Source organism: Catharus ustulatus, chromosome 4 (genome assembly GCF_009819885.2).
Source record: "Catharus ustulatus isolate bCatUst1 chromosome 4, bCatUst1.pri.v2, whole genome shotgun sequence".
Classification (NCBI taxonomy): domain Eukaryota; kingdom Metazoa; phylum Chordata; class Aves; order Passeriformes; family Turdidae; genus Catharus; species Catharus ustulatus.
This window is the reverse complement of record NC_046224.1, coordinates 11,307,710-11,331,301: the sequence shown is the minus strand read 5'-3', so window position 1 is coordinate 11,331,301 and position 23,592 is coordinate 11,307,710. Positions and strand designations below refer to the sequence as shown.

General features: G+C 40.2%; 1 protein-coding gene across 1 annotated transcript in view; it reads right to left on the bottom strand.

The window, feature by feature from the left end:
• Positions 1-14,305: 14,305 nt before the first annotated feature.
• The window catches only part of GNAT3 (G protein subunit alpha transducin 3), a 29,181-nt gene continuing 19,894 nt past the window's right edge, over positions 14,306-23,592 (bottom strand). Inside the window, exons 4-8 of the mRNA XM_033058337.1 lie at positions 23,278-23,435; positions 19,299-19,427; positions 15,603-15,732; positions 15,254-15,407; positions 14,306-14,566 (exon numbers count right to left, since the gene is read on the bottom strand). Of these exons, the coding sequence (XP_032914228.1) occupies positions 14,376-14,566; positions 15,254-15,407; positions 15,603-15,732; positions 19,299-19,427; positions 23,278-23,435 (762 nt within the window). The 3' untranslated portion in view covers positions 14,306-14,375. The remainder of the gene's footprint in view (positions 14,567-15,253; positions 15,408-15,602; positions 15,733-19,298; positions 19,428-23,277; positions 23,436-23,592) is intronic.

Genomic DNA, 23,592 nt, shown 5'->3' with positions numbered 1-23,592 from the left:
ATACACAAGTTAATGAGAAACATGATAGTCATAACCCATCAGGCAGATATGGCAGGTATCAATTTGCATTAGACTTTGCTCCTAGTGCTTTCTTGACTCACCATTAGATCAATTCCTTGCCCAGAAACATTTTGTCTTGTATCAGTGAGCAGGGGAATGGCACAAGGGATCAGCATCAACACTGAGCAGCAGAGGTTTCACCAGCACAGCAGAGGAGCCTCAGGCATGGAACTTTTCAAAACCTGAAATTAGCAGCTGAAGTCTCATTCAGTGATTTTTGGCCTGTAGGAAGGACAGCAGAGTCAGTGATTCCTGTGGGATATCTGCTCTGAGAAGGGCTGGACTTAGCCAGGCTGGTTCCATTGACTGGGCCAGGCTTCACACTGGGAAACAGAAGGGCTGCTCTGGGTCAGACCAGCCTCTCTCTAAATTAGAAGCTTGACTCCAATACTGATTTTAACCTTGAGAGAAGGTCAAAGAAGAACTATAAAGGACAGCAGCAGGACTAACATAGCCCATGGCATGCTTTCTTCTAGTCTTCAATATTTGGAGGTGTCCCTAATGAGGCAGATCACAAAGCAGATTGGATCCTCTCCCAGACTTCGATTTTTTGAGGTTATCTTTTAAAAATCATTTTAAAAAATGTAAGTAAGGATATTGTTTTTCAGAAAACCACAGAAATATTTTGACTTGTAAGGTACATTCTTATATGCAGTTGCAGTTGACAGAGTTCCCCCACCCATAAAACAGGCAGAAGCCAATTTCAAATCTGGAAACTTAGTGAATATAAATAATTTACTGAAGAGTGTGACCTAATTAGCCATGCTAGAGGGGAATTTTAGTAGGTGAGTGGAATTATCATAACAGTCCAGAGTACAGATGAGCCCTTCTCCCTTGCACCACTCCCACATGACCTCAGGGATGTCTGTGTGACTTTTGATCTCTGCAACACCCTGTGTGCCTACATTTTTTACATCATTAAAATGTTCCACTGTTTATGTTCAATTGAAGTTTTGCCAGTTTTGAAAGTGCTTCTGAGGACTCAACTCTTTTTTCCCTTCTTATGAAACAAGCAGAGCAGCAGTTTTCAGTTTGCTGTCTGTGACCTGTATTTTATTGAGTGAATGTGTTTGCTTGTGTAATTTAGAGTTCATGGAAAATATGAAATGTGAAAGAATTCTATTATGATGTACTTTTCTAATTCATTCTGTTCCTTTGTTAGTCACTATCACACTCTATACAAAAGTTATTTTGGAAATAATACTCTCAAGGAATTCTGACACAGAATTATGACACTTCTGTGTGTTAAGGATAACAATAACAGATAACAACAATTTAACGGGGGGGGGGGGTGTTTAAGTGCCCTGCACTGAAGTAAGGCTGGTTCACTTCTTCTGTTCCCATTGTTATTTTCTCAAGCTTCAAATGGACTTAAACAAAACAAACATACAAAAAATCCTTTTACTCACAAAGCAGCTTTTCAAGTTCTTGAGGAAAGCAAGAAATAATTCATAGAAAGTCCTTGATGCTTACAGAAACCTTTGAAACCTCAGGATGATTGAAACTGATAGCTGAAATGGAAAAACAGAGGTTAAACCTTGAGATCTGCAGAAGCTTGGAAAGCATTTGGTTGCTAGGATGTCACATATTTTTTAATTTACCATATAAAAATACTTTAAAATATTTCAGATACTTTTATATAAAATATTTTCTCAATTTACAAAATAGTTTTCATTGTTTGCCCTGCTTTTGTTGATTTGAAATGATAGTGTCAGCTGCTTTCTGTCTTGCAAATATAAAGTTAAACATTTAACTATGGTTCTAATACGTCAGAGATTATGTCTGCAAATGCATGTTCATCTATGGTTTTACATGTGGGCCAACCCATGAAAATCAGTGGGAAATACGTAAATATTATGCAAAGTATGTCACCTCTTTCAGCTTTCCTCAGAAATCTATTTCCTTTACCCCTTTTTTATACTAAAGGATAAGAACAACTGATCAGCAAATTCAGTGTAAATCCAAAATAAATCCCCTAAATCCAGTGGAATCATGTGGGATTTACACCAGAGTGTTCAGGAAATGGCAGCACTTTGCCAATGCCCATGGCAGGAGGAGCTCAGGGAAAATCCAGGAGTGAAGGTGGGCAGCCAGCTGGGTGCCAGTCTGGGGTGGGTCTGTGCCTCCAGCACAACCCTGGGGGCTGCTCCTGATGAGAAAAGGCAGCAGGCTGTGCTCACAGCATCCTCTGCCTAAGGAAAATACTGCAGCAGCAAATCTCCCTGCTACACTGCATGAAAATAAAGCCATCAATAAACTTGAAATACTTTGATGCAAGGTCGGCTTCACATTCTTTCTCCAGCCTGGCTCTAAAGTGACATCAGCAATGAACTCAGACTTTATAGCTGCTCATTTGTCACCATGCCCAGAACACCCCTCCTAGGCAGGATGGTTTATGTAGCACAAACTAGATTCCCAAGGTGATGGGTGACAATGCATGATGGGTGACTATCTGACAAGTGATTCAGGTAACAGTGTGAGATTGAGGAGAGGAAAAACAGAATCACATCCTAAAAATTTCTGCCCCAAGAAAGAATCCAGCAAATAGTAACAGAGAGAAAAAAATTTGCAGTGCTCTAATATTGGTTTTATGTTATGATTATCTGCAGAGCTTGAGCTCTGCAGTCTTTCCCTCTTTCTCTTGCTCTAATCTATGTGGGCATTTCTATTATGCCTGTCAGCACAGCGTCTGAGTGTCTTCTAAGCACGATGAAATAGTAACTCTTTTTTATTCCATCAACAAAATATGTACTTCATCTCAGCTAGCATGTTGTCTTCTAAAAATGTCAGTGTGCTGAGAAGGGGAGCATGGAAATTTATCATGGATCCAGCACCTCATTCCCCAGTCTGCTTTCTGCTCTATTTATGCATTGCTTTGAGTCTGTGACTATGGGAAGGAGCTGATGTCTGTGATATTTATAGGGTGTTTGTATAAGAAATGATTCTTTAGGTATAGCAACAAGGTTAAGTGTGATGTAGCAACTCAAGAAGTGCTTTTGACAGCTGAGTACCCCCTCCCAGAAAAGAATTGTCTGCTTCACTTTTATTGCAAATGCCACTTAGCAATACTGCTTGCAGCACTAGGTCTGTCATACACAGAAAGACAGACCCTGTCCAGAAGTGACAAAATAATCACAAGTCCTTGTGTAACAGATGCTTTCGTCATGTTTTAGGCGATGTAAAACTCATTTTTAAAATGTTCATAATAAGTTATGCTGCCTTGACAGTGCTTTGATTGAAGTTTTACCTCAGTCAGCCCCTGCTCTGCTGCTGACCAGAGTAACAGGGTAGAGCCCTCTTACCTCCATTCACATTTCAAAATGAATGAAGCTACCAGCAGTGTTTTGTTTGCATCTTCTCTGAATAGAGAGAGACAGAGATAATGGGTAAAGGTCCTTATAATTCCAAGAAAATCTATTTTACACTCATACTTCATATTGTCATAGTGTATACTTTAGGAACAAGACAGGAAGGAGCTTGTTCGCTTTGTGAGTTCTTTTTTCTCAGAACAGTCTTTTAAAACCTTATTTGCATTGAAAATAGTTATTGAAAAGCTGAGTGTCATGTCAGGGTTCCTATTCTACTCAGAGGATGTAATTTTGCTTTGAAAATTGGTCTCTCATCTTGAATGAGCAAATAAGCATCCTGGTGGATGCCAATTAGATGAACTTTTGTATCCCAAGTAGAACTGCTGAGAGCAATTTTGATGGACTGAATTTGCATCTGAATATGCTTCCAACTGGATCTAAAATACATTGTAAAATCAGATTGATCTCTCCAGAGTTCCTTCAATGGAAAAGATTCCAGTAATGTAATTTTATTTGGAAAGATTCAGAGCAAGGGATTTGGATTTCTGTTTAGTTCCTAACACTTTTCTTTTAACTACCCAAATAGCATAACATAAAAAGTCAGTATGAAAGTATTTCAGTTTTCCTAAAAGTCAACACTGAGAATGATTCCAGCTTTTTGTTTCTGTGCTTCTGAGACTTATCTTCAAGAAAAATCTGTAACACTGATTCCTGTTAAAGTCAAACATTGAAATCCTGAAATTCTTTTGAAAAACAACTTCCATTCTCAGATTTAATCTGTAGAGGGAGAAGCATTGATTGCTTAAAATGTTTCCAGCTGCAATAGTCTAAATCAGGAATTCAAAAATATTTTTGATAGATGCTGCCTTTGCTAATGGCAGCACTGGGTATAATCACTGACAGGAATAGCACTGATTACTGATATCAGGCAAAAGCACTTCCAGCTCTGTCTGTCTATCCTTCAGAGCCAGCTCCCGTGCCACTGTGATTTATGCTGTGATCCCAGAACTGCTGAGATTTGTATCAGGGTTGTGGAGCACTAGAGTATGTACTGACCTGGACTTCCATTGTTTCCCTTCATCTGAAGCTGATGTTAAGGGAATTCTAAGTAGATTCAGGGAAACTATTTTTGGGAGAAGCTGTTGATCACCATCCTTCCATGAGCAGGCAGGATTGGTGTGCACTTTTAAAACCTGCTCCTCTGTATCCTAAACGCCAGGCTACAGTAAAAGTGAATAATTACTTCGTCTTGCCTTTAGACAAATGATATGCCAGTCTTTTGCAGTAAAAATACTTTTTTTTCTCAGCTCCATGGGGCTACAGATTGGTGCTATTAATGTACTGCTGTCATTCTTGTTCATCTGGACTCACAAAATCTCCCTTTTTTTTTTTTTTTTTTTTTTTTGAAGCAACTATCAGGGAAGATGAAAGGAGCTGTACTGCCCATGAAGCATCTTTTGAATTGTTGATTTTGCTTGGATTTAAAAGATCAGTTTCAGCAGTGGTGAGCATTGCAACATAAGGACAGGTGGTGAGCAGTGCTCTGTGATAAGGGATCACACCAATGGAACAAAGGTTATCCAAGACATCACTCTGATGTAGTTCCTGAAGCCCAAAATGAAATCTTGTGTTAGTGTGAGGCATTAGTGCCAGCACTTGCTAAAGGAAGGACACCTTAGTGAACATATACAGAGTCTCCTGTTTTTAATAGTAACAATGGTAAAATTACCATGATTCACTGAAACAGAGAACGAGCAGATCCCTCTCTCTATTCAGCAGTCTCCTCTATGTCAAAGTTACTTTTCTAAGGAATTTCCATCATGACTAACCTTATCCCAGTGCTAGATCTGAAGCTCTGATGAAGATATTTGGTGAATACTTTTGTTTCGTGTATCAGAATAAACACAGCTGAATCATTCCTTTAAAATTAGCATCCAGGGGCCAAGGTGGAGGAGCCCTTCTGTGGAAGCCTTCTCCTGTGTCAGGCTGCAGAGATGAGCTGAAGGACTGCTCTGCAACCTCGACCTTCGTGTCAGTGGCCATGCTGAGATATCCTCTGGCCCCACGGGCTCAGTTCCCAGCCCCAGCCTCCCTCCCCTGATGCAGTTTCAAAGAGATGCAGTAACCCTGCTCCTGAGGAGCTGAGCTGCTTTTACTGCCTCCCACAGCACCTGTGTGCACTCAGGAGAAATGAGGAGGAAGGAGAAATGTCTTTCCCAGATTTTTGCTTTTCCTTTTGAAGGGAGATATTTCTTCAGTCACCACTTTTACTATTCCCCTGTGCTCCTGTGCTGGGAGCTGTCTCTTTGTAGCCAAAATGAGACTGAATTTATCAGATGCTCTGTTCAGCCACCAGGTCTGTGCTGTGATGAATGTTGCTGTGCACACACAGTGTAATGGCAGGGAGCCTTTGAAGAGCCTGAGAGGAGGGAGGAGGGAGAACAGTGTCATCCTGACATCTCAAAAGCCCATCAGTTTCCAGGAATAAAGATCGCCCATATCCGTTCCCCACCCTTCCAGACAAAGCCCTGTCCTGTGCTGCCTTCTGAAGGAGAACCCCACATCCCTCACAGTGCTTACACAAAGACCTGATGCACACAAAGGCAGGCCTGTGTTTACAGTGGCAGCTAGACAAACTCATAAACAATACCTCTCCCAACAACATAGGCTCACACAAAATCCCAGTCTTCAGCTAGCTGGAAGATAAACATGAATCTGTTTTACTTTTAAATAGAAAATTCTACAGCAAATGATGGCTTTATCACTTTAAATGCCTGCTTCACAATTTTGGGGGATGAAGTTTGAATCCTTATTATAGGTTACTAGAAGCACAAGAAACTCTTTGCTACAGCTAAGAAAAGCTTTCAGATGATTATGAGTTTAAAGCTTCATGTAGTATATGCTGCTGGGTTTGCAGTCTCCTAACTGTGCTGTATTTTTTGTAGCTGCAGAAAAAGGCATGTTGCACTTGAATTGTTTGGGAGAAAATATATATTGCATACAGATGGAGAGATTGGGAATTCTTACCCCCAGGAGAGCTCTGTGAAATTGAATATATCAAAAACAACCCTCAAAACGTTCATATGCTCATATAAAGATGATATGCACACATGCACATTTTGGCACATCACTGTTCTGACTTATGTCCAGTCACAGAGCTTCATCTTGTGGGCCAAGATTGCTTCATCCATCTCTTTTCCAGTGAGACCTGGCTGAACATCTTCACCTCACTTGTAGTCAGCAAGGCTGCAGAGAGGTCTCAGTTAGGGTTACATAATTTCCAGAGACCATATAATCAGTGCTAGGTAGAACAACTATAATAAGATGGTTATAGTCAGCAAAATTATCCAGGTCATCTTGCCCCTAGGAAAAGTGGGAAAAAAAATCCTTTCCAGAAGGTCCAAAAGCCTTTGCATTGCTTGTCACAAGGCATGAGGATAAACATTATCCTAATGCTGTACTTGAGCTTCCTTTTGTTGGTGGTCAGCTGGTGTTGGTGACCTGGCCCTTCCCTCAGACACAAAAAGGGTTACTGGAAAATGTTCACAGAGATCTTTGGAAAAATGACCTGGAGATGTGGATCAGTCTCACTGAAGGCTGCAAGCTTCTCTGGGAAATGCTGCAGGCAACTTTGGCCCCCAGCACATGGCATTTCTCTCCTCTCATCAAACAAAATTGCCAAAGTAAAAAAGGTTTCCCTGCAAATCACTTTCCTCAGAGGAAGAAAGTGAAGCTAATGAACCTGGGAAAGGAAAACTCAGTGTTAGCAATACAGAATCTGTCCTATTTATGAGGAAGCTTCTGTTTCAGCCTGCCAGATTGAACAGTCATTATTCATCCCATTTCACAGTACTGATTACATTAAAATTATTCTTTTGTATTGTACAATACTATATAACACTGAAACCTTGAGAAATTAGAAGTTGAACAGGGAGACTAACAAGAAGAATCCATTACTCTATAAGCTAAAAAAAATCTGGTTTGTGGCAGCTTCAAGCTGAGCAGGAAAGATCCACTGCTAATAAACTATCCAGAGAGAGGGAGAAGGAGAGAGGGAACAGGCTGAACCTTCTACCTTCTAAGATGCCAAGTGGAAGCTTTTTCTTGGCTAACATTTTTTCACTCATGACAACTCTCACTCAATTCCAGTTGAAAGCAGCTGCTTCCCCAGAATGGGCTGCAGCTTTCCCAACTTTCCTCTCTTGGCCTCATGTCTGTCAGAATTTGATATAAAAACTTGCACTAAAAACATGCATGTAAGCATTTTTTGGTTTTTTGTTGGCTATGAAAATATTCTTGCAATAATCTTTAAAGACACCACACATTGTTTACCTCAGAAATGTGTTCACTGTTATACTATTTTTCCAATATTGTCTTTATGACCACTGAGGGTGCAGCTTTTTCACTCATTTTGATTGCATATATGAATTCCAAGATATGTTGCTATTCTCTGCCATTAGGTGGATGTTATTTGATTTTAGCATTCAGTTAATGGAAATGGAAACACTGGGGTACATTCAGACTTCTGGCACTTTTGATTATTTTCACCATTCTTTTTGCAGAACCCATTTATGAAGAAAGTAGCATTTCAGATTCCACTTCTATCAAGTGCTAAATACTCCCAGCAAAGTGCTTGAGTCCTTCCACAGAGGACCTACATAGCAAGCTCTTTTTTGGTATCAGATTCTCCGTCAAAGAGGTGTCTGGATTCCCACTTATGTTTAGAAAAGTCAATCTCTGCAGCAAAAGGTTTTTCTACAGAATTTCTTATTGACTAGCCTGAGCTCCTTCTGCTGAATGCTGACTCTTGGCAGCTATGCTCACTTGCTGAACTCTTCCCTCTCACTTTGTAGGGAACTTTGCCACTAAACTCAGGGGAGTGAATTTTGCTTCAAAGCCTGCTTGTCTGTGTCTAAATCCCTTTACTCTGTGTGAACTGCAGCATTCCCCAGCACCCAGGTCTGGGTGTCTGCCTGAACTACCTGGATGTGAGAGCCCACACCTTATTTTAGCTTCTTAAGAGCTAAGAAAGGGAAAAGCAAAAGCTACCTCTGAATCTGCCATACTTTAAAATCAATGAGTCTTTGCATTTTGCTTTCTACTTCTTACTCCTTCTCAATCCATCTGTTGGATCTGGACCAGCAGACAGAACCACATGACCTGCACTACAGGATGAAATGACTTTAAATGGCAATGTGGCACTAGTGCAGCAATAACATCTCAGCAGCAGACAGTGTGAGATTAATGTCACAATTAGCAAGTGGATGTTTGATATCTTAACCTCAAGGATTCATTGGGCTTGTAAATCTGCAGGGGCTCAGCTGGGTTCTCAGTTGTTACAGATCACAGAAATAATGTACACAGGCATTTACTGGGGCCTTGTGGAACTGCAAAGTCTGTGTGTGCTTGAAGTCTTCATAAAAAGCAGAAATCTTGCTATAGTATAAACATGAATGTATATGTATATAAACATTGCTTTATGGAAGAAAATTTAATAAACCGAAATTCAGTCAGCAGAAGTTAAAAGCAAACTGCATATGAAATATTGAAGGAGAAAGCAGCAGCTCCTTCATCCTTGTGAGCTCAGAGATGGCAAGCAAGTATTTTGGGGGTAATTCCTCACTGCTCTTGTCAGCCTGAACAAAAGTATATAAAGGAGAACAGCAAAATACCTGTACCTGTGCAGCCCCTGAGCTGTTTGCTGTGAAAAACAGAGCAGATTCTGAAAGTTGTCTGGGTGCCACTTGTCAAGGGGTGCCCACAGACCCCACGTGTCCCTAAATCAAACAAAAATCACATCTGGCACAGTCTGGCCCTTAATGATGGGGCTACTACTGCTCTCTGCTGGTGCAGTCAGACTTGGGAAAACACTACTGAGAGAAAACAAATGCTGCTGCCTAGAGCTGTGCAAAGAGTGAGCATTCCCCATCAGGTAGGTTCTGACATTTTCAGCCTTTATTTTTCTTTCTGGTTTTAACAGATGCTGGAATATCTTCACACCTGACAAAGAGAATATTTGAGATCTGTCACAATATTCAATTTAAAAAACAAAACAAAACAAAACAAACAAACAAACAAAAAAACCCAGCTGTTTTTACTAAACTTCGAAACTCTTCTGTTACAATATATAAAATAAATAAATAAATAATAAAAAAACCAAATCAAAACAAAAACTCACAACTGTGTTGAAAGGAAGAAAATCATTTCATCTTCAAACATACCTGACCTTCATTTAATTCCCTTCTCCTCTGACTCTGGCCACTTTCACCTTCTTTCCAAAGTTCCTATTCTCTGAAGCCCCAAAACTATTGTACAAGTATTTTCTCTACCTGTGGCTTTTCAGAGAGATATTTAATTAGAAATTCAGGTTACTTGTAGTATGAAAAACACTGTCTGAGAAAGAGCACTAATAAACAAATGGTAGTTTATTTATTATGAAGAAAATGTCTAAAGTATGTTATAAAGATATAGATGTCATTTTACTGTCATGAAAGTTCTACATGCTGTTTCTATCTAATGGCTTCTTTTTTTTTCTGATGGATGTACATTGGAATAAACAACAAGACATTATTCAACAGGGCCATTATTGATCCGATGTAAATTAAAAAAAAGGAAAGGGACAAGAAAATAAACTTAGTAATTTCCACACACATGTACATAGAAATACAGTGAGAATTCCCAGTATCATGACATCTATATGGTGTGTGTAGCTCACAATCCAAATAACTGCCTATTTACAGGGGGGAAAAAATACACTTAAGAGAGACATTAAGGCTTCCTTTTTGCAAATCTCTGTTTCTAATTGGAATGAACATGATGTTCCCTCAAGCTGCAGCTCTTTACCACAGCTTCAACCAACACACACAACTTGTAAAAATATCCTCAGATCTACTATGTTCTTTCCCCTCATAAACTAAATAGAGTATCAGTCTATCTCACTCCTCTCTACACATCTTGCTCTCACAAAACCACCCACTGAACAGTCCTGCTAGGTAGCAAATTGTAGTTTAGTCTCTTTAGAGTAAGCTCTCATGTGAATGCCTCTTGTAGCTGAATAATTTCATTTTACAGCTCCCTGCTCCTGCGTGGACAGGATTTGTGCTCAGGGGTAAACAGAGCTAACAGGTTTGATCAATGCCTGTTCAGCATGGAAGTACCCTTTGATCTTAGGCCTCAGAGGATCCTCACATGTGCTACTTCACAATTTGTGATTTGTTTTTAATGGGTTGTAGCAAGGTTAAGAAGCTTTCACAATGCTCATCCTCAGAGTCTCACTGTCCTGTGATTTATATGCCACTCCTATGGTTTTAGAATGTTACAGAAAAGGACTGAATTTATGGCAGGTGTTCTGTGGTGTTACAGAAAGTGGTTTCAGAACATCTAATGCATCATGTAGGTACACATTGTAAGAAGGGTATGTTACCTTTTCTGAGTGTCTTGCTACCTTCATTCACATTAATCAGATTTATATGCCCCAGTGGATGAAAGAATGGACTGTATAGATTTTAATTCAATCTGTTAGGACAAGTGGCTGACTCAGAGTTGAGAAGGAGCATGACCTTTCCTCATCAATTTTCTCTTAGTGCCAATGTAGAAAATATTTTTGTCATCCTCAGTGAGGAAAAATAAATCTTTGGTGTTTCTTGAGTGGCCTTTCTGGCCATTTTGTCCCCAGTACAGCTGGTATGTATAGAGCAGGTTTTAGACTGTTGCAGACACCTTTTCCTCATCATTGTCACCTTATGGGACCAACTTAGTTTTTAGTTAAGGCAAAAATTGCAGTTAGGGTCACTGATTGGAACAGTTTATATTATTTAGAGCCTTTTCTAGGGCAGGCACATTTCAGAAATCTCTGGCTATCTCTTCACTGCAAGTCATATTTCATGTTTCCATCTCATCTCAGAAATTTATTTTCCTTATGAAAAATTCCTGTTTTCATCAACAAGGTGTGTACATAGAGAGAAAAGGATAAAAATTCACTATGTACTAAACCCACAGCAGACATCAGTCTTCACTCTTCTTCCTGTGCTCCACTGCAGCCTGTTCACCAAAATCCTCCTCACCCCTCACTTCTTGGCCTTTGCAGGGAATTCAGGCCAAGTTGAGGTTGTTGCAGGGCTACACAGGGTCAGGTTCAGTGCTGGGTGTCAGTGCAGGTTTGGCACAGCTGAATGTGGGTGTGTGAATCCAGAAACCCAGCAACCCCACAAGGTACTGTCAGAAATACTTAATGACCTTAAAGGATAAACCAGGACTGAGGAGAAGGTGATCCTGCTGGCTCTCTGGGGTGACTCAGCCCGAGCAGGTGCAGGATTTCACCCCATCCAGTCAGAGCTGTCCCCTGTGCCCTTTCCCTGCCTCCCTCTGGGAGTGTCTGTAGGAAGAAATTAGAGGCATCATGAGACTGCACCCCTGGGCATGGCTGCTCCTGCCTGGCCTGGGGCTGTGGGTGGCACAGCAGCAGCCTCTGGAATGGGTTATTTGGGATACAGGCACAGGGTTGGGTGTGCACACAGCTCTGGGCACAGCACCCACCCCAGCCGAGCTCCCTGAGCGTCACTGTTGATGGAGCTGCTGGCTGGGTGCAGGAGTGCTGAGAGCCTGACCTGTGCTGTGTCCCCACCTTGTCCCTCTGGGCTCCTGGTGACACTGCTGAGCCCCTGCTGCCAGAGCATCACGAGCTAAAACTCACTCCTGTCCCTGGGCACACTTAGGCACCTCAAATTTCTTCCACCTGAGCAGGAAACCCAATCTGAGCAGTCTTACCTGGAGGAGCTTTGAGGCTGTGCTGTGAAGCCTTGTTTGACTTCTCAGGCATTTGCTTGAAGAATATGTTTGAGATATGTTTATTCATGGATTTTTTTCTTAAAGACCTTGGCTTTTATTATGCCATCAAGGCATCAGGAATTAATGTGGATGTCACCATAGTTCAAATTATTCATTTTAAATTGGATTTATTGCTGGATATGAATCCAGAATCCTTACCACTGGAAATCCATTACTTTCAATGCAAACAAGAAATTAATCAAGTGAAGCACTACAAGTGAGGCAGCAGCAGAAATCCAGGCAATGCAAAATTTATTTTGGCTCTTCACTTCCCACTTCTTTTGGGAGACCTACACACCCTGATGGCTCTGCTCATGCAGACAGCTGCTGTTCAGTGGCCAATTCCCTGTTCTAATTAGATTAACCAGAACACAGGGAGTGTATGGTGAAAATTAATTTTAAATTTATTAAAAAAGAGACCAAGGTGGAAAGAAATGCTTCATTAGTGATTCTATTTTAAAAGCAGTGTTAATTCAAGGCCAAATTTCAAATTTCAGTTGAATATTTTTAGAACTCTGTCATACTCTAACTTCAGCTGTCAAATAAGTACCACACAGCTGTTTGCTCACACACCCCCCAAAACCTGCAGTGGGATGGGGAAGAGAATGAGGAAAAGGTGAAGTCTGTGGGTTGATGTTAGAACAGTTTAATAACTGGAAAAAAAGTAAAATATAATAATAATATCAACAATAAGCAACAGTAAGGAGAATGAAAAAGACAGAGGAATAAAACCTAGGAAAACCAAGGGATGCACAATGCAGCTGCTCACTACCTGCTAACCCATTCCCAGTCCATCCCTGAGCAGTGATCAAACCTTCCTGGCCAAACACCTTTACTGGGCTGTGATGTTCTGTGTTATGGATCATCCCTTTGGCCAGCTCAGGTCAGCTGTCCTGGCCATGCATGCATCTTGGGGCATCTCTCACTGGCAGAGCATGAGGTGCTGAACAGTTCTTGGTGTAGGATCAGCACTGCTGAGCAACAGCTAAACCATCAATGGGCTGTCATTACTCTACACTAAATGCAAGACTCAGCATTGTGACAGGAAGAAAATTAACTCTATCCTAGCTGAAACTAGGACAAAGACCCATTCTATTTAAAATAGTCAAATATTTCCTATAAATAAACCAGCAGGAGTTAAAGGAGAGCAGTTCTGCATCAGCAAGATCTTTGTGTAGAGAAAGGTGCTCTGTGCCAAAGTCCCAAGGCTGTGCTTTTGCCATGAGAGTTGGTGGGTTTACACCTGCTCTGCAGTGGCAGAAGTTACTGCTGCCATTCCTGTTGAGTAGCAGGATTATTAATTGCAATTTAGGAAAGTCTCATATTTAGTTGTAAACTAAAAATGTTTCAACTTGCCTTTGTGGCTTATGCAGAAACTGACAGTCATTACAATTTTTTTCCCCTTTTTTAGGGATTTAGAAAACTTGCCTTCATCTTTCAGTGTTTAATTTTTCTCAAACTGGGAATTTTGTCAATTTTGTATGTGTGCAGTTTTTATGCATATGTCTCTCAGCTCTTCTAACAAAACAGTATAATTAAACATTCAGATTTTCACTGCTCTTCATCATACACCATCTAAGTCTGGGGGGTTTTCTTTTGTTGAATTAATGGCACGTCACTTTCAGTTGTTTATGTAACACAAATACAAAACAGAAGGTAAATTATGCATGATAATGTCTAAAGCTATAATTTTCTTTATGTCTCAATTATAAATAAGTCAGTTGTCTGTTATATATTTTCTTTTTTCATCCTATCCCTAGAAGACACAGTATGCTGAGGTGTCCCCAGTTTCCTGATTGTCTGGTCTAGTGGAAGATGTCCCTGCCTATGGCATGGGGGTTGGAATTAGGTGATCTTTAAGGTCTCTTCCAAACCAAAGAATTCTATGATTCTATGATTCTATGATATTGGTTTAAATAGGAATGTGACTTTCATTCTTGTAGGGTTTATCTGCAGCTGTCATCTTTGTAGAACAGGAATAGTATTTTAAACCTTCTTATGAACCTGGAAGGTCTGTGCTGGTCTGCAGTTGGGCTGTACCCAATGCTTCAACTGATGCTAATGGGTGCCTAATTGATATTGAGGAGTTTTTTTACCTAGAGGATTTTTTTTTTAATTTCAGTCGGCACATCAGATGAAGAGGGGAAAGTGTACTGAAGCTCTGAGCAAGGGAATGAACGGTTAGAAAAGCCCACAGTCTTTCAGATTTTCTTTGATTATTATGTCTGTGACTGCATCAAAAACAAATTTGACATTCTGGGTGTCTGTGGCACAGGTCAAGTGACAATATATCTCTTTATCTTGTTTCCTTATGTTCAAGTCTAGAAATTGTTTCTTGATGTAATTTGCAGCATCTTCAAATGTGTTTTGTCCTAATGGAAAGAAAAGTAAAAACAAGAGAATACACATTTCAACTGGTACATCCTCATAACTGCAAAGAGACAAGAAATAATGTTTTCTGCCTTTCCTCCCCCTTTTCTTTCTATTTGAATTACCTTCATGCATTAGGTGTGAAAATTTTATGTCAAAACTGGTTTTTCTCTGGCAATTTCTGACATGGCCTTATATATACTTTTGCCTCAGCTGGGAACATCTGCTGTTTTAAAATTTCCAGTAGACACTACTGTGACATAAAAAAAGAGACAGACTTCCCTTATGGAATAAGTTCTTAAAATAGGGACAAAAATCTTGGATGCAGTTGTGGTGCATGTGTGAGTGATAAGACACTGACTTGTGCTGAAATGTTGGCTGAGTCCATCTCAGCACCCTTCAGCCACCTGAAGCTTTTAGATTGCTCATCCTCCTCTACCAATGGACAGAAATAAACATCTCCAGAGAGAGAAATGAACCCACCCAAGGATAAACACGGTGAGTAGGTGAGATGAATTGAATTCTGGCTGTGTCTGTCTCATATCATTCTTTCATGAGAAGATGCTGAGGTAAGAGGTTTAGTATTTAAAGGTTTATTATATAGGTGTTATGAGTCAAAGTCTCAGTGTTTAATGCATGGCCTACACTAAACATCTGAATGTGTTTTCTCCTGAACACTCCAAACTTACCATTATACTCAGGAAAGCAGATATTCAGGTGAACTTTTGTTATTTTCTCTTGAAAGAGGTCCTTTTTGTTTAGGAACAGCACAATGGAAGTGGCTGCAAAGCACTTATGGTTGCAGATGCTGTTGAACAGATGAAGGCTTTCGTGCATTCTGTTCTGTTGAGGTGCAAAAGGTAAACATGAGACTGACAAATCTCATCCTCATATGCCATTTTTACTGCAATGTTCTTTACTGGAAAGAGCCACTACAGTGTAATAGCCTTTAAATAGTTATCAGAGAATGGGAATGTGCTATCAGAGAGTACATTAAAACTTAGAAGCAAAGAGGGCTGTTTGTCTGTTCTGACTCACCACTTCTTTATCTTCCACTAGAACCATGTCATAGGCACTGAGTGCAGCACAGAATATGATGCAAGTAACTCCTTCAAAGCAGTGAATCCACTTTTTCCTCTCTGATCGTTGTCCACCCACATCAAACATCCTTTGCAGAAACAATCACATATGTACAATGTAAAGCTCTAATAAGGATGTAGTCATGATTTTAGTGCACAGAGTTCAAATAGAGATGAATGACAAATATCCAGCTTTTCCAAATATTAGCCTGTTTCTATCCCATCAGGTCAAGGAGTGCTGTATGTTGTTACTCATGGCTTTGTAGTGGGTATAAAATGAAATAAAAAGGTTTATATACCTGCATGTAGGATTAATATTCAGTGCTTTCATGTGGCACTGTGTTGAGAAATTGGGGCTCAGTGCACGCTGAGACTTGCAGGCTAGGATTTGTTTAGGGCAGAGTTCTGAGACATGGATAGAAGACCCGCACATTCAGTGTCATTTACTGCTTCATGGTTTTGCTTGCAGTGAGCTGCCATTGACCAATAAGAGAACAACTGCAGGCCAGTCACACATGGAGCCCTGGCTGTGCATGAACAGATGTTGCCACTGCTGCCTGCCCTGGAGTGGTCACTGAGCTCACTGTATAAGCTGAATCACACCTTTGGGGGGCTCTTCCCTGTCCACCTCATCAGCTGCCCTTAAGCAGCAATTCCTGGAGAGCTGGAATCCCTTCCTCTGTACAGGGGGAATTTATAGGGCTGTCCTTCCCTGCAATAATTTCCTTCCACCCTTGCCAGGGAACTGCTGCTACCTTTGGGTAGTGTCATATGAACTTTATAGGGACTCTCTGTGGGGTCCAGGGCCAGCTGGGCACAGCTGGCTGGGACCTAGCCAGGGCCCTTAGCCTGAGCTTCCAAAACTCCCATTTACATTTGCAGTTCTTCAGTGGTAAGGGCTAGGGCTTTCTTTTCACTCTTTTCCTGAAACAAAAGTGGCCAAACCTGAAGATTTTTCAAGTGCATTAGTAAGCAGGGAATACATTAAAAATTAAATTTATCTTGCCCTTATGTTTTCCATTTCCTGGTGTGCATGATGACTTTTCCCTGTACTGCCTGTTGTTGAACTTAATTCTGTAAAACCTAATCCCCTGTTGGATTACCCCATCCTTCAAGAATATGCATTAGATCTCCGGATCCTGCAGTATCTGAAAATTAAACACAATTCTTACAGCAATGAATATAACAGGATTCAGTAGGAAAACAACCATGTCAGTAAACAGAGCAAGAATAATTTGTTACCAAAACATTGCTTGTTGCAGTATCTTAATCCTTTGTTTCCTTCACCATCAGCAGTGCAGTGCATGTTAAAAAATGTTATTTTTTATAAATTTTCACCCTCCTTAGGAAAAAAATGAAACCCTTTCCAATGCACTCAATGAACTGTTTCTGAAGCTGAGAAGTAATCAATTATTTTTTCTTTTCCGGTACATTTCATCTTTTTTTTTTTTATTGGGTATCTATAAAAGTGAATTATTTTGGAACTTGGGAAATTGTGGAGCAAGATTTTGATAAAAGAAATGGCATTCCTCCAAGCATATCTTCACTGAGTTCAGGTCTGCTGAAGAGTGGGGTCAGCCCAAATAAAGTATCTTGACTTTTGTCTCTGATTAGCACTCAGAAGTCACCTATAATTACATGCCTTTCTCGATTTTTGGTGTATAACTCTGAAATCAGAGGAGCACACAGAAGCTAAATTGCACTAAACTAGCAAAGTAACAAGTAAGCACGAAGCAAATAAAAATCAATGTTTTCTGTGCAACTGTAATTCAGTTCCCCGGAGCAGTACCAGGGTTTAGACTTTTACTGCACAGATACAAAATGTTTTCTGTCTCATTCAGTTCAGTAAAGGGTTTAGTAAATGAGGCATCTGTCCGTGGGGTTTTTGTATCCATGTACGGTGTGTGACCTGAAGCCCCATCAGTACATCAGCCAAGACTCACTCTGGATGTGTAAGTGTCCCTCTCTTTATAGATGTTTCTGTGGTACTTATCAAACTTGGTGCAGAGACATCAGGATCCTCCAGCTGTTTTGCATTGCTATGGCAATGCAAAGTAGCAGTGCCTGCCTGGTTAACATGGATTTATAATTGTTCTGCACCACTTTAGCAGACCAAACCCCTCAGACTCCTTTGATTTTACCTAATATTACTCAACTGCCTGAAACACCAATGAATTTACTCACATAACACTACTGTGATGCACAGCAGAGAGGGCAGAAACAGTGGAGCTTGTGTTTGTGGTGGCATTAAGAGCCTTCCTCTTTTTACTTGGGTAACTAAATTCCCAGTGGTGCTGCATTTCAGCTAGACCCAAACACTAATGCTGATATGTCAGGGCTGATAGCATCCGTGTCAACGAGGATTTCCCTCTAGTGGTTTCTTTCTCCACCCTGAATTTATTTCCTACATGGACTATGATTGTAACCAAAGGCATTCACATTTCCAGTGAACAAAGCTGTCTGGAAATACAGTGATCAGAGAAAAAGAAGATGATGTCTATGACATTGCACTGCAGCATTTGTGGGCAGGCAATGAATTTTCATGAGTGACCAGGATAGTGACAGATGATAATAATTTATTTGTGAGACATCCACATCAGGATCTCATTTTGTATGTGCAATTTCTGTTGTGTTAAAGCATATGTGTGGTGCCATAGATAGTTTGGGGAATGCTTAATTTGCACATGAGGAGAAAGAAAGAAGCCAAATGAAAAATGTAAAAGTTATAATCCTTATGCTTTAAAAATCTGTCTGTCTCTACAGGTAGTTTCTTGTCTAGACTGCATTCCTCAATATGTGCCCCAGCCTTTAAATTAAGAATTAAATGGATTTCAGTCCCCAGAGAAAAGCATTATAGAACTCTGAAATAATAATAACTCATTCAAATCCATTTTCATGTGCAATTAGAAGTTTTTAATTGGTTCATCAAGCATAAATAGATCTTGGGTATCTGAAAGTGTAAAACATTTCAGTTGAATTTCTCAGAGACATTATTTTCAAATTTTTTTTCTGAACATTTTGGTTTTCATCTTAAATGAGAATGAAGACGTTCTTGATAGTGCTGAAATTTCCCACAGGACAGAGGGTTTTAGTTTTGGTGGGGTTTTTTTGGTTTTGTTTGTTTGATTTGTTTGTTTTGTTTGTTGTTGTTTGGTTTTTGTTTGTTTGTTGTTGGGGTTTTTTTTTGTTTGTTTTTTTGGTTTTTTTGGTTTGTTTTTTTTTGCCAACTGCAGAGCATTCCAGTGCTAAAAGCTGTTATTTCCATTCTCAAAAGAAGAGTGAAATGTTCAGAGTGCGTGCAAATTGGTAGACATTAAATGTTTTTTGCATGTTCTTAAGGACATTTAAATAGGCAAATTTCGTAAATGTCACTATTATTCAAATGGCAGGATATAACTACAGCTTTTTAGACTTTTGCATATGTAAAAATATCCTTTCAGAGCACAGTACTCTGTGACCTGTTTATAATGGCCCATTATATGTTCAAATTTGGAGTACTGATAGTATCTTGCTTTTTCAGCTGTGCAAAAATGTTGAGACTGGATTCAATGATGTCACCATGCTATCAGCTGTGTTATAAAACGTCAATATCCGTGAAAGAAAATACTTGACAAAGATAAAACCCCAGGAAAACTGTAAAATATGGCTTTCATACCTGAAGTTTAAATCCTTGAAAGAGAACTGAGTCTCTATGATCCCAGTTGTCTGCACTCGGGAGTGCAGGACGTCTTGCTCAGTGGGGACGTAGTCTGGCATTGCCAGCCTGTCCAAATCGTTCAGGTAGCTGGGGAGAGTAAGGGAGAAATGGTGGTTGGTGAATTCAAAAAGTGAAATGTCCATTGCATAATCACTCCCCACTGAGCCACTTTTAAATATGTTATGTATACTACACATTTGAATACAATAGTGCTGGTTTTTATACAGCTGAGTTCCACAATTTAGAGCCTTTTTATTTATTTTTTCTTGTATAGAAGTGTAAATCAATTGCACATAATAAACATCTTTCTGAGAAATGCAGCTAAGGAAAAATCCTTGTTTTCCTTAGGGATTCTTGAAAACAACCTTGTCAGCCAGGGGATTTTGGCCATTTTCTCTCAGCAAGTGGGAATTGCTACCTCAGGGGAAGAACCAGAAGCATCCTGCAGAAGCAGATGCATAAGGAATCACCTCAGCCTGTCAGAGTAGTTGCAACAGCATTTTTCTTCCTAAATGAAAGAGAGGGCATCATATTTTGGAGGAATTCACTTGTTTTCCCTGTAGACCTCTCAATTTACAATAAGAAGGTACCTGGTGATTTACAAAAATATATATTTTTTAGTCAAAACCAAAATCTTCAATGAAGCTGAAGATCCCCTGGGTAAGTATTCTGACAAGCCCTTGAAAAACTGTGGATTATCTGCTTTTACTTCTGGTATACAGAGATAAAATCTGCATTATATGACAACCCTAAGCAGATCTTGGAAGCCTGATTTTGTCCAACACTTCTGTCACTTCACAGCTTTCTTTAAATGGCTGGGCAGAGCCTCTGAATCCTACTGGCTGTTCTGGGAATCTGTGCAGAGGGGTTATGAGTTGACAAAGCAAAAGAAAAAATGATGCTTGTGTAACTTCCTGCATTTTAGCTACTAATATTCAAATAAAGACCAAAGCCAAAAGCAAGGAACCACTCAATAGATGAAGAATTTTCAGTGTCCAGTTGGATCCACACACCATCCTGTATGCAGTCTCGTGTCTCTGACAAGCAAAACACTGTGTCTCTAATGTCTATTAGAGTCCATGCCTTCTTTTTTCCTCTCTACACTATGTCTGCTCAACAGGAAGTTCTGCTGCTCAGCTTAACCAGAATCTTCCAAAAGAAGCCTCACAGATCATTATCCTTGTATGCAATATTTAATAGATTTGTGAGCTAAAAAAAAATTTAAAATATAGAAAAATAAAATAAAATAAAATAAAATAAAATAAAATAAAATAAAATATTTTAAAAGCTAGACTCTTTCATTTGGATATTTCCAAGTTATGTTTGGAAATGGGATTTTCTTATTTTAATTTGAAGAAACTATCCAGTCTGCAAAGGGTGTTGCACCTGATCTCAGTAATTCAATGTTTTCCCATTATTTGAGGCCAGGAAACAATCTGTTGGAGAAAGAATAAAGGACAAACAATATAGGTCTGTTTCTCTGAGTAGGGCCTGAGGCAAACTCATCTCATCGCACCTTTGTGGAAGGCAGAAACAAAAGACATTTTGTTATTTATAAAGCATGTAAGCACTAAAATAAACACTTGAATATAAAATAAAGTTCTGATAGTTCTTAGCCACAAATGGCTAAATTCAATTCAACACAGCCAATTGTAATTGCATAAAAAATTAAGCCAAGTCAATTATCTAGTTAAAGGAGCAGGAGGCAATTTCAGGCTCTTCCTGGAGCCATAGGCAGCTCCAAGGAGAGAGACCCTCTCTGCACTGGGAAGGGAGGGAATGCAAACTGGGAGCTCAGTAAATGCTGATCTTTCCTTGGCTTGGATGAGGTGACAGGACTCCTACCCTGAGAGGAAAAGGACTGAGCTAGCAAAGTGCATCATGGGCTGCTGGTAGCTGTACAATGATGTGTGAAGTCACAGTTTATAACCCCAATCTTGCCCTTTCCATACCCATCATTCCAATTTAAAACAGAATTAGTTCCAGGTGGGTCTAAGGGAGAAATTCCAGCAAAATCTGACAGAGAGAATTTTTCTATTATTAAGAAGATGTCAATTCTTTTTTTTTTTTTTCAATTGAAATACACAAAGGAGAAGCAGTGATCAAACTTCATTAGCATGAATTAATAATGAAAAATCTCAGAGAAGATAACCTCAGAAAGTCAGAGTTTACACAGTATTAATCAATACTCTTTGTAGGAGCTGATTCACAGGCACTGAGAAACAGGGTTTTGGCTTTAAAGGAAATTGAGCTGCAGCATTAGATGGTTGATTGACTGTAGCTGACTTTGAACAGATCATTAGAAGCCCAGTAGCAAGGGCAAATATTAAGTTGATTTTAATGGTTCAGAGCCAAAGGCTAGAATTTTAGAAGCATCAGGTACCAAAAGATGAAGACAGAGAAGCTGGATTTTCAAGAAATTAGCAGAAATGTTCAAGCGGATGAAAAACTTATCACTGTAGTTGTTTTTAATGTAAGTTTATAAATAAACAACTACAGACACAATCCATATTAACCTCCTTAAGTACTGAAACCTATTGCAAGTTAAAACAGAATACAAACAATAACACTGAAAGGGAAATAATTTAGATTTTGCTGTTTTCTTTGTAGGCAACAAAACCTAATTTGCCAGGCAGAGTGTACACAAGAGCGTTAACTGGTAAACAGGGTCTAAATTTTTTTTTTTTTTTTCATTTAAGAGGTAGTTTTACTTATTATGATTAGCTTGTTATGGGCTTTTAGTAGGAATGGCAGTAGAACCTGTGAGAACAGCTATGTTAGAAAAATATTGCTGTTTACCATACTTATGAAAATACAACACTGCTATAAAATACTGTCAAACCAAGCTCAAATCAACATAGGCAATATTTTCTTTGTTTAGGACTCTTGCAAAAGGTCTTCATTCTTGTTTGGAAGATATAAAGAGATGAAGAATTTTCAACATATTCTCTGCATATTCCCTGCACTATATCTACAATTATTGAACTATGGATGCCTTCAGGTTGCTTCCTGAGGTCCAACATTCAGCCGTGCCTTTCTCTTCCTGTCTTGTAGAAGGGACACCCAATACCTTGGAAGGCTTCAGCCTGCAGGTGCCCTCAGCCTGTAGGAGGAGCTCCAGGAGTGGGGAAAGCTCCAGCTCCAGGTCTCAGAAGACGGACCTGAGCTGGAGCAACCCTCTGCCCCAGGCTTGCAACCCTCTGCCCCAGGCTTGCAACCCTCTGCCCCAGGTTTGAGCAATCTCAAGGCTCTGACCCAGTGACACCTCCCTTCATGGCTGTGTTTGAGCTGAGTGAGAAGGCAGCTGAGCAGGACTGGAGCCTGCAAGGACAGCTGCAGAAGCAGCCAAGCCATGACTCCTGAAAAGTCAAACGTCACTGACTCCATCTGAGGTGGGAGATGTGCCCCAGCTGGACAAAGGTGATCCTCTGTGGGGTTAGGGGTGAGCAGCCCCAGCCCTGCTTGTGTGTCTGGCACCTCCCAGGACTCAGGAAGGGAGCTGGGCTGTCAGGCTGGACAGCAGCTCAGCACTCAGTTCAGCTGGGTGGTGATGGCCCAGGGAACACCAGTCCCTGCAGCCCAGTCAGTTTAGAGGAAAGTTTTCACTGTTTCCTCCAGACTTACATTTAGAATCCTGCAACATACACAGAGCATCACTCTAGGTAAAACCTATGCTGTTTCAAGTCACCTTTTCCTCATTTTGTCAATCTTAGAAAAACTCAGAGGGAGAATAGACTTTTGTTAAACCATTGAAACAAACTCACAGAAACAAACCATTTCTGAAACCTTGTTTCCTCCATCTAAACACTTCTGATGTATTATAGACCTTATCAACCCGGCCATTTTTCCATGTTACAGAGCAGTGATTTCAGGTGTTCTGCAGGGGCACAGGTGTTTCTGCAGCAGTGCCAGCTGTTGGGCAGCTGGTGTCACCTACTAGGCGGCCGAGTCACTGAGCTGGTACTCCGCTGCCCTGGCGAAGCACGCCTGGGTCCCGCCGTCACGCCACACTCCTTTCATCAGCTCCACCAGCTCCCGAGACAGGCTGCCATCCTCCAGAGCTGTTGCCATGGCACACAGCTTCCTTTCATCCTCCTAAAGAGAAATTTCAGTAAATATTGTGCAAGCGTGCTGTGCCCCTTCACCTCCTTGAAGATGTGCTTGGTTTGTAATGAGTCGCAATGGTCAAATTTCTCATTTCCACTGGTTTTTTTCCAGGTTGGTGTACTTGCCTGTGCATGTAAACATCCTT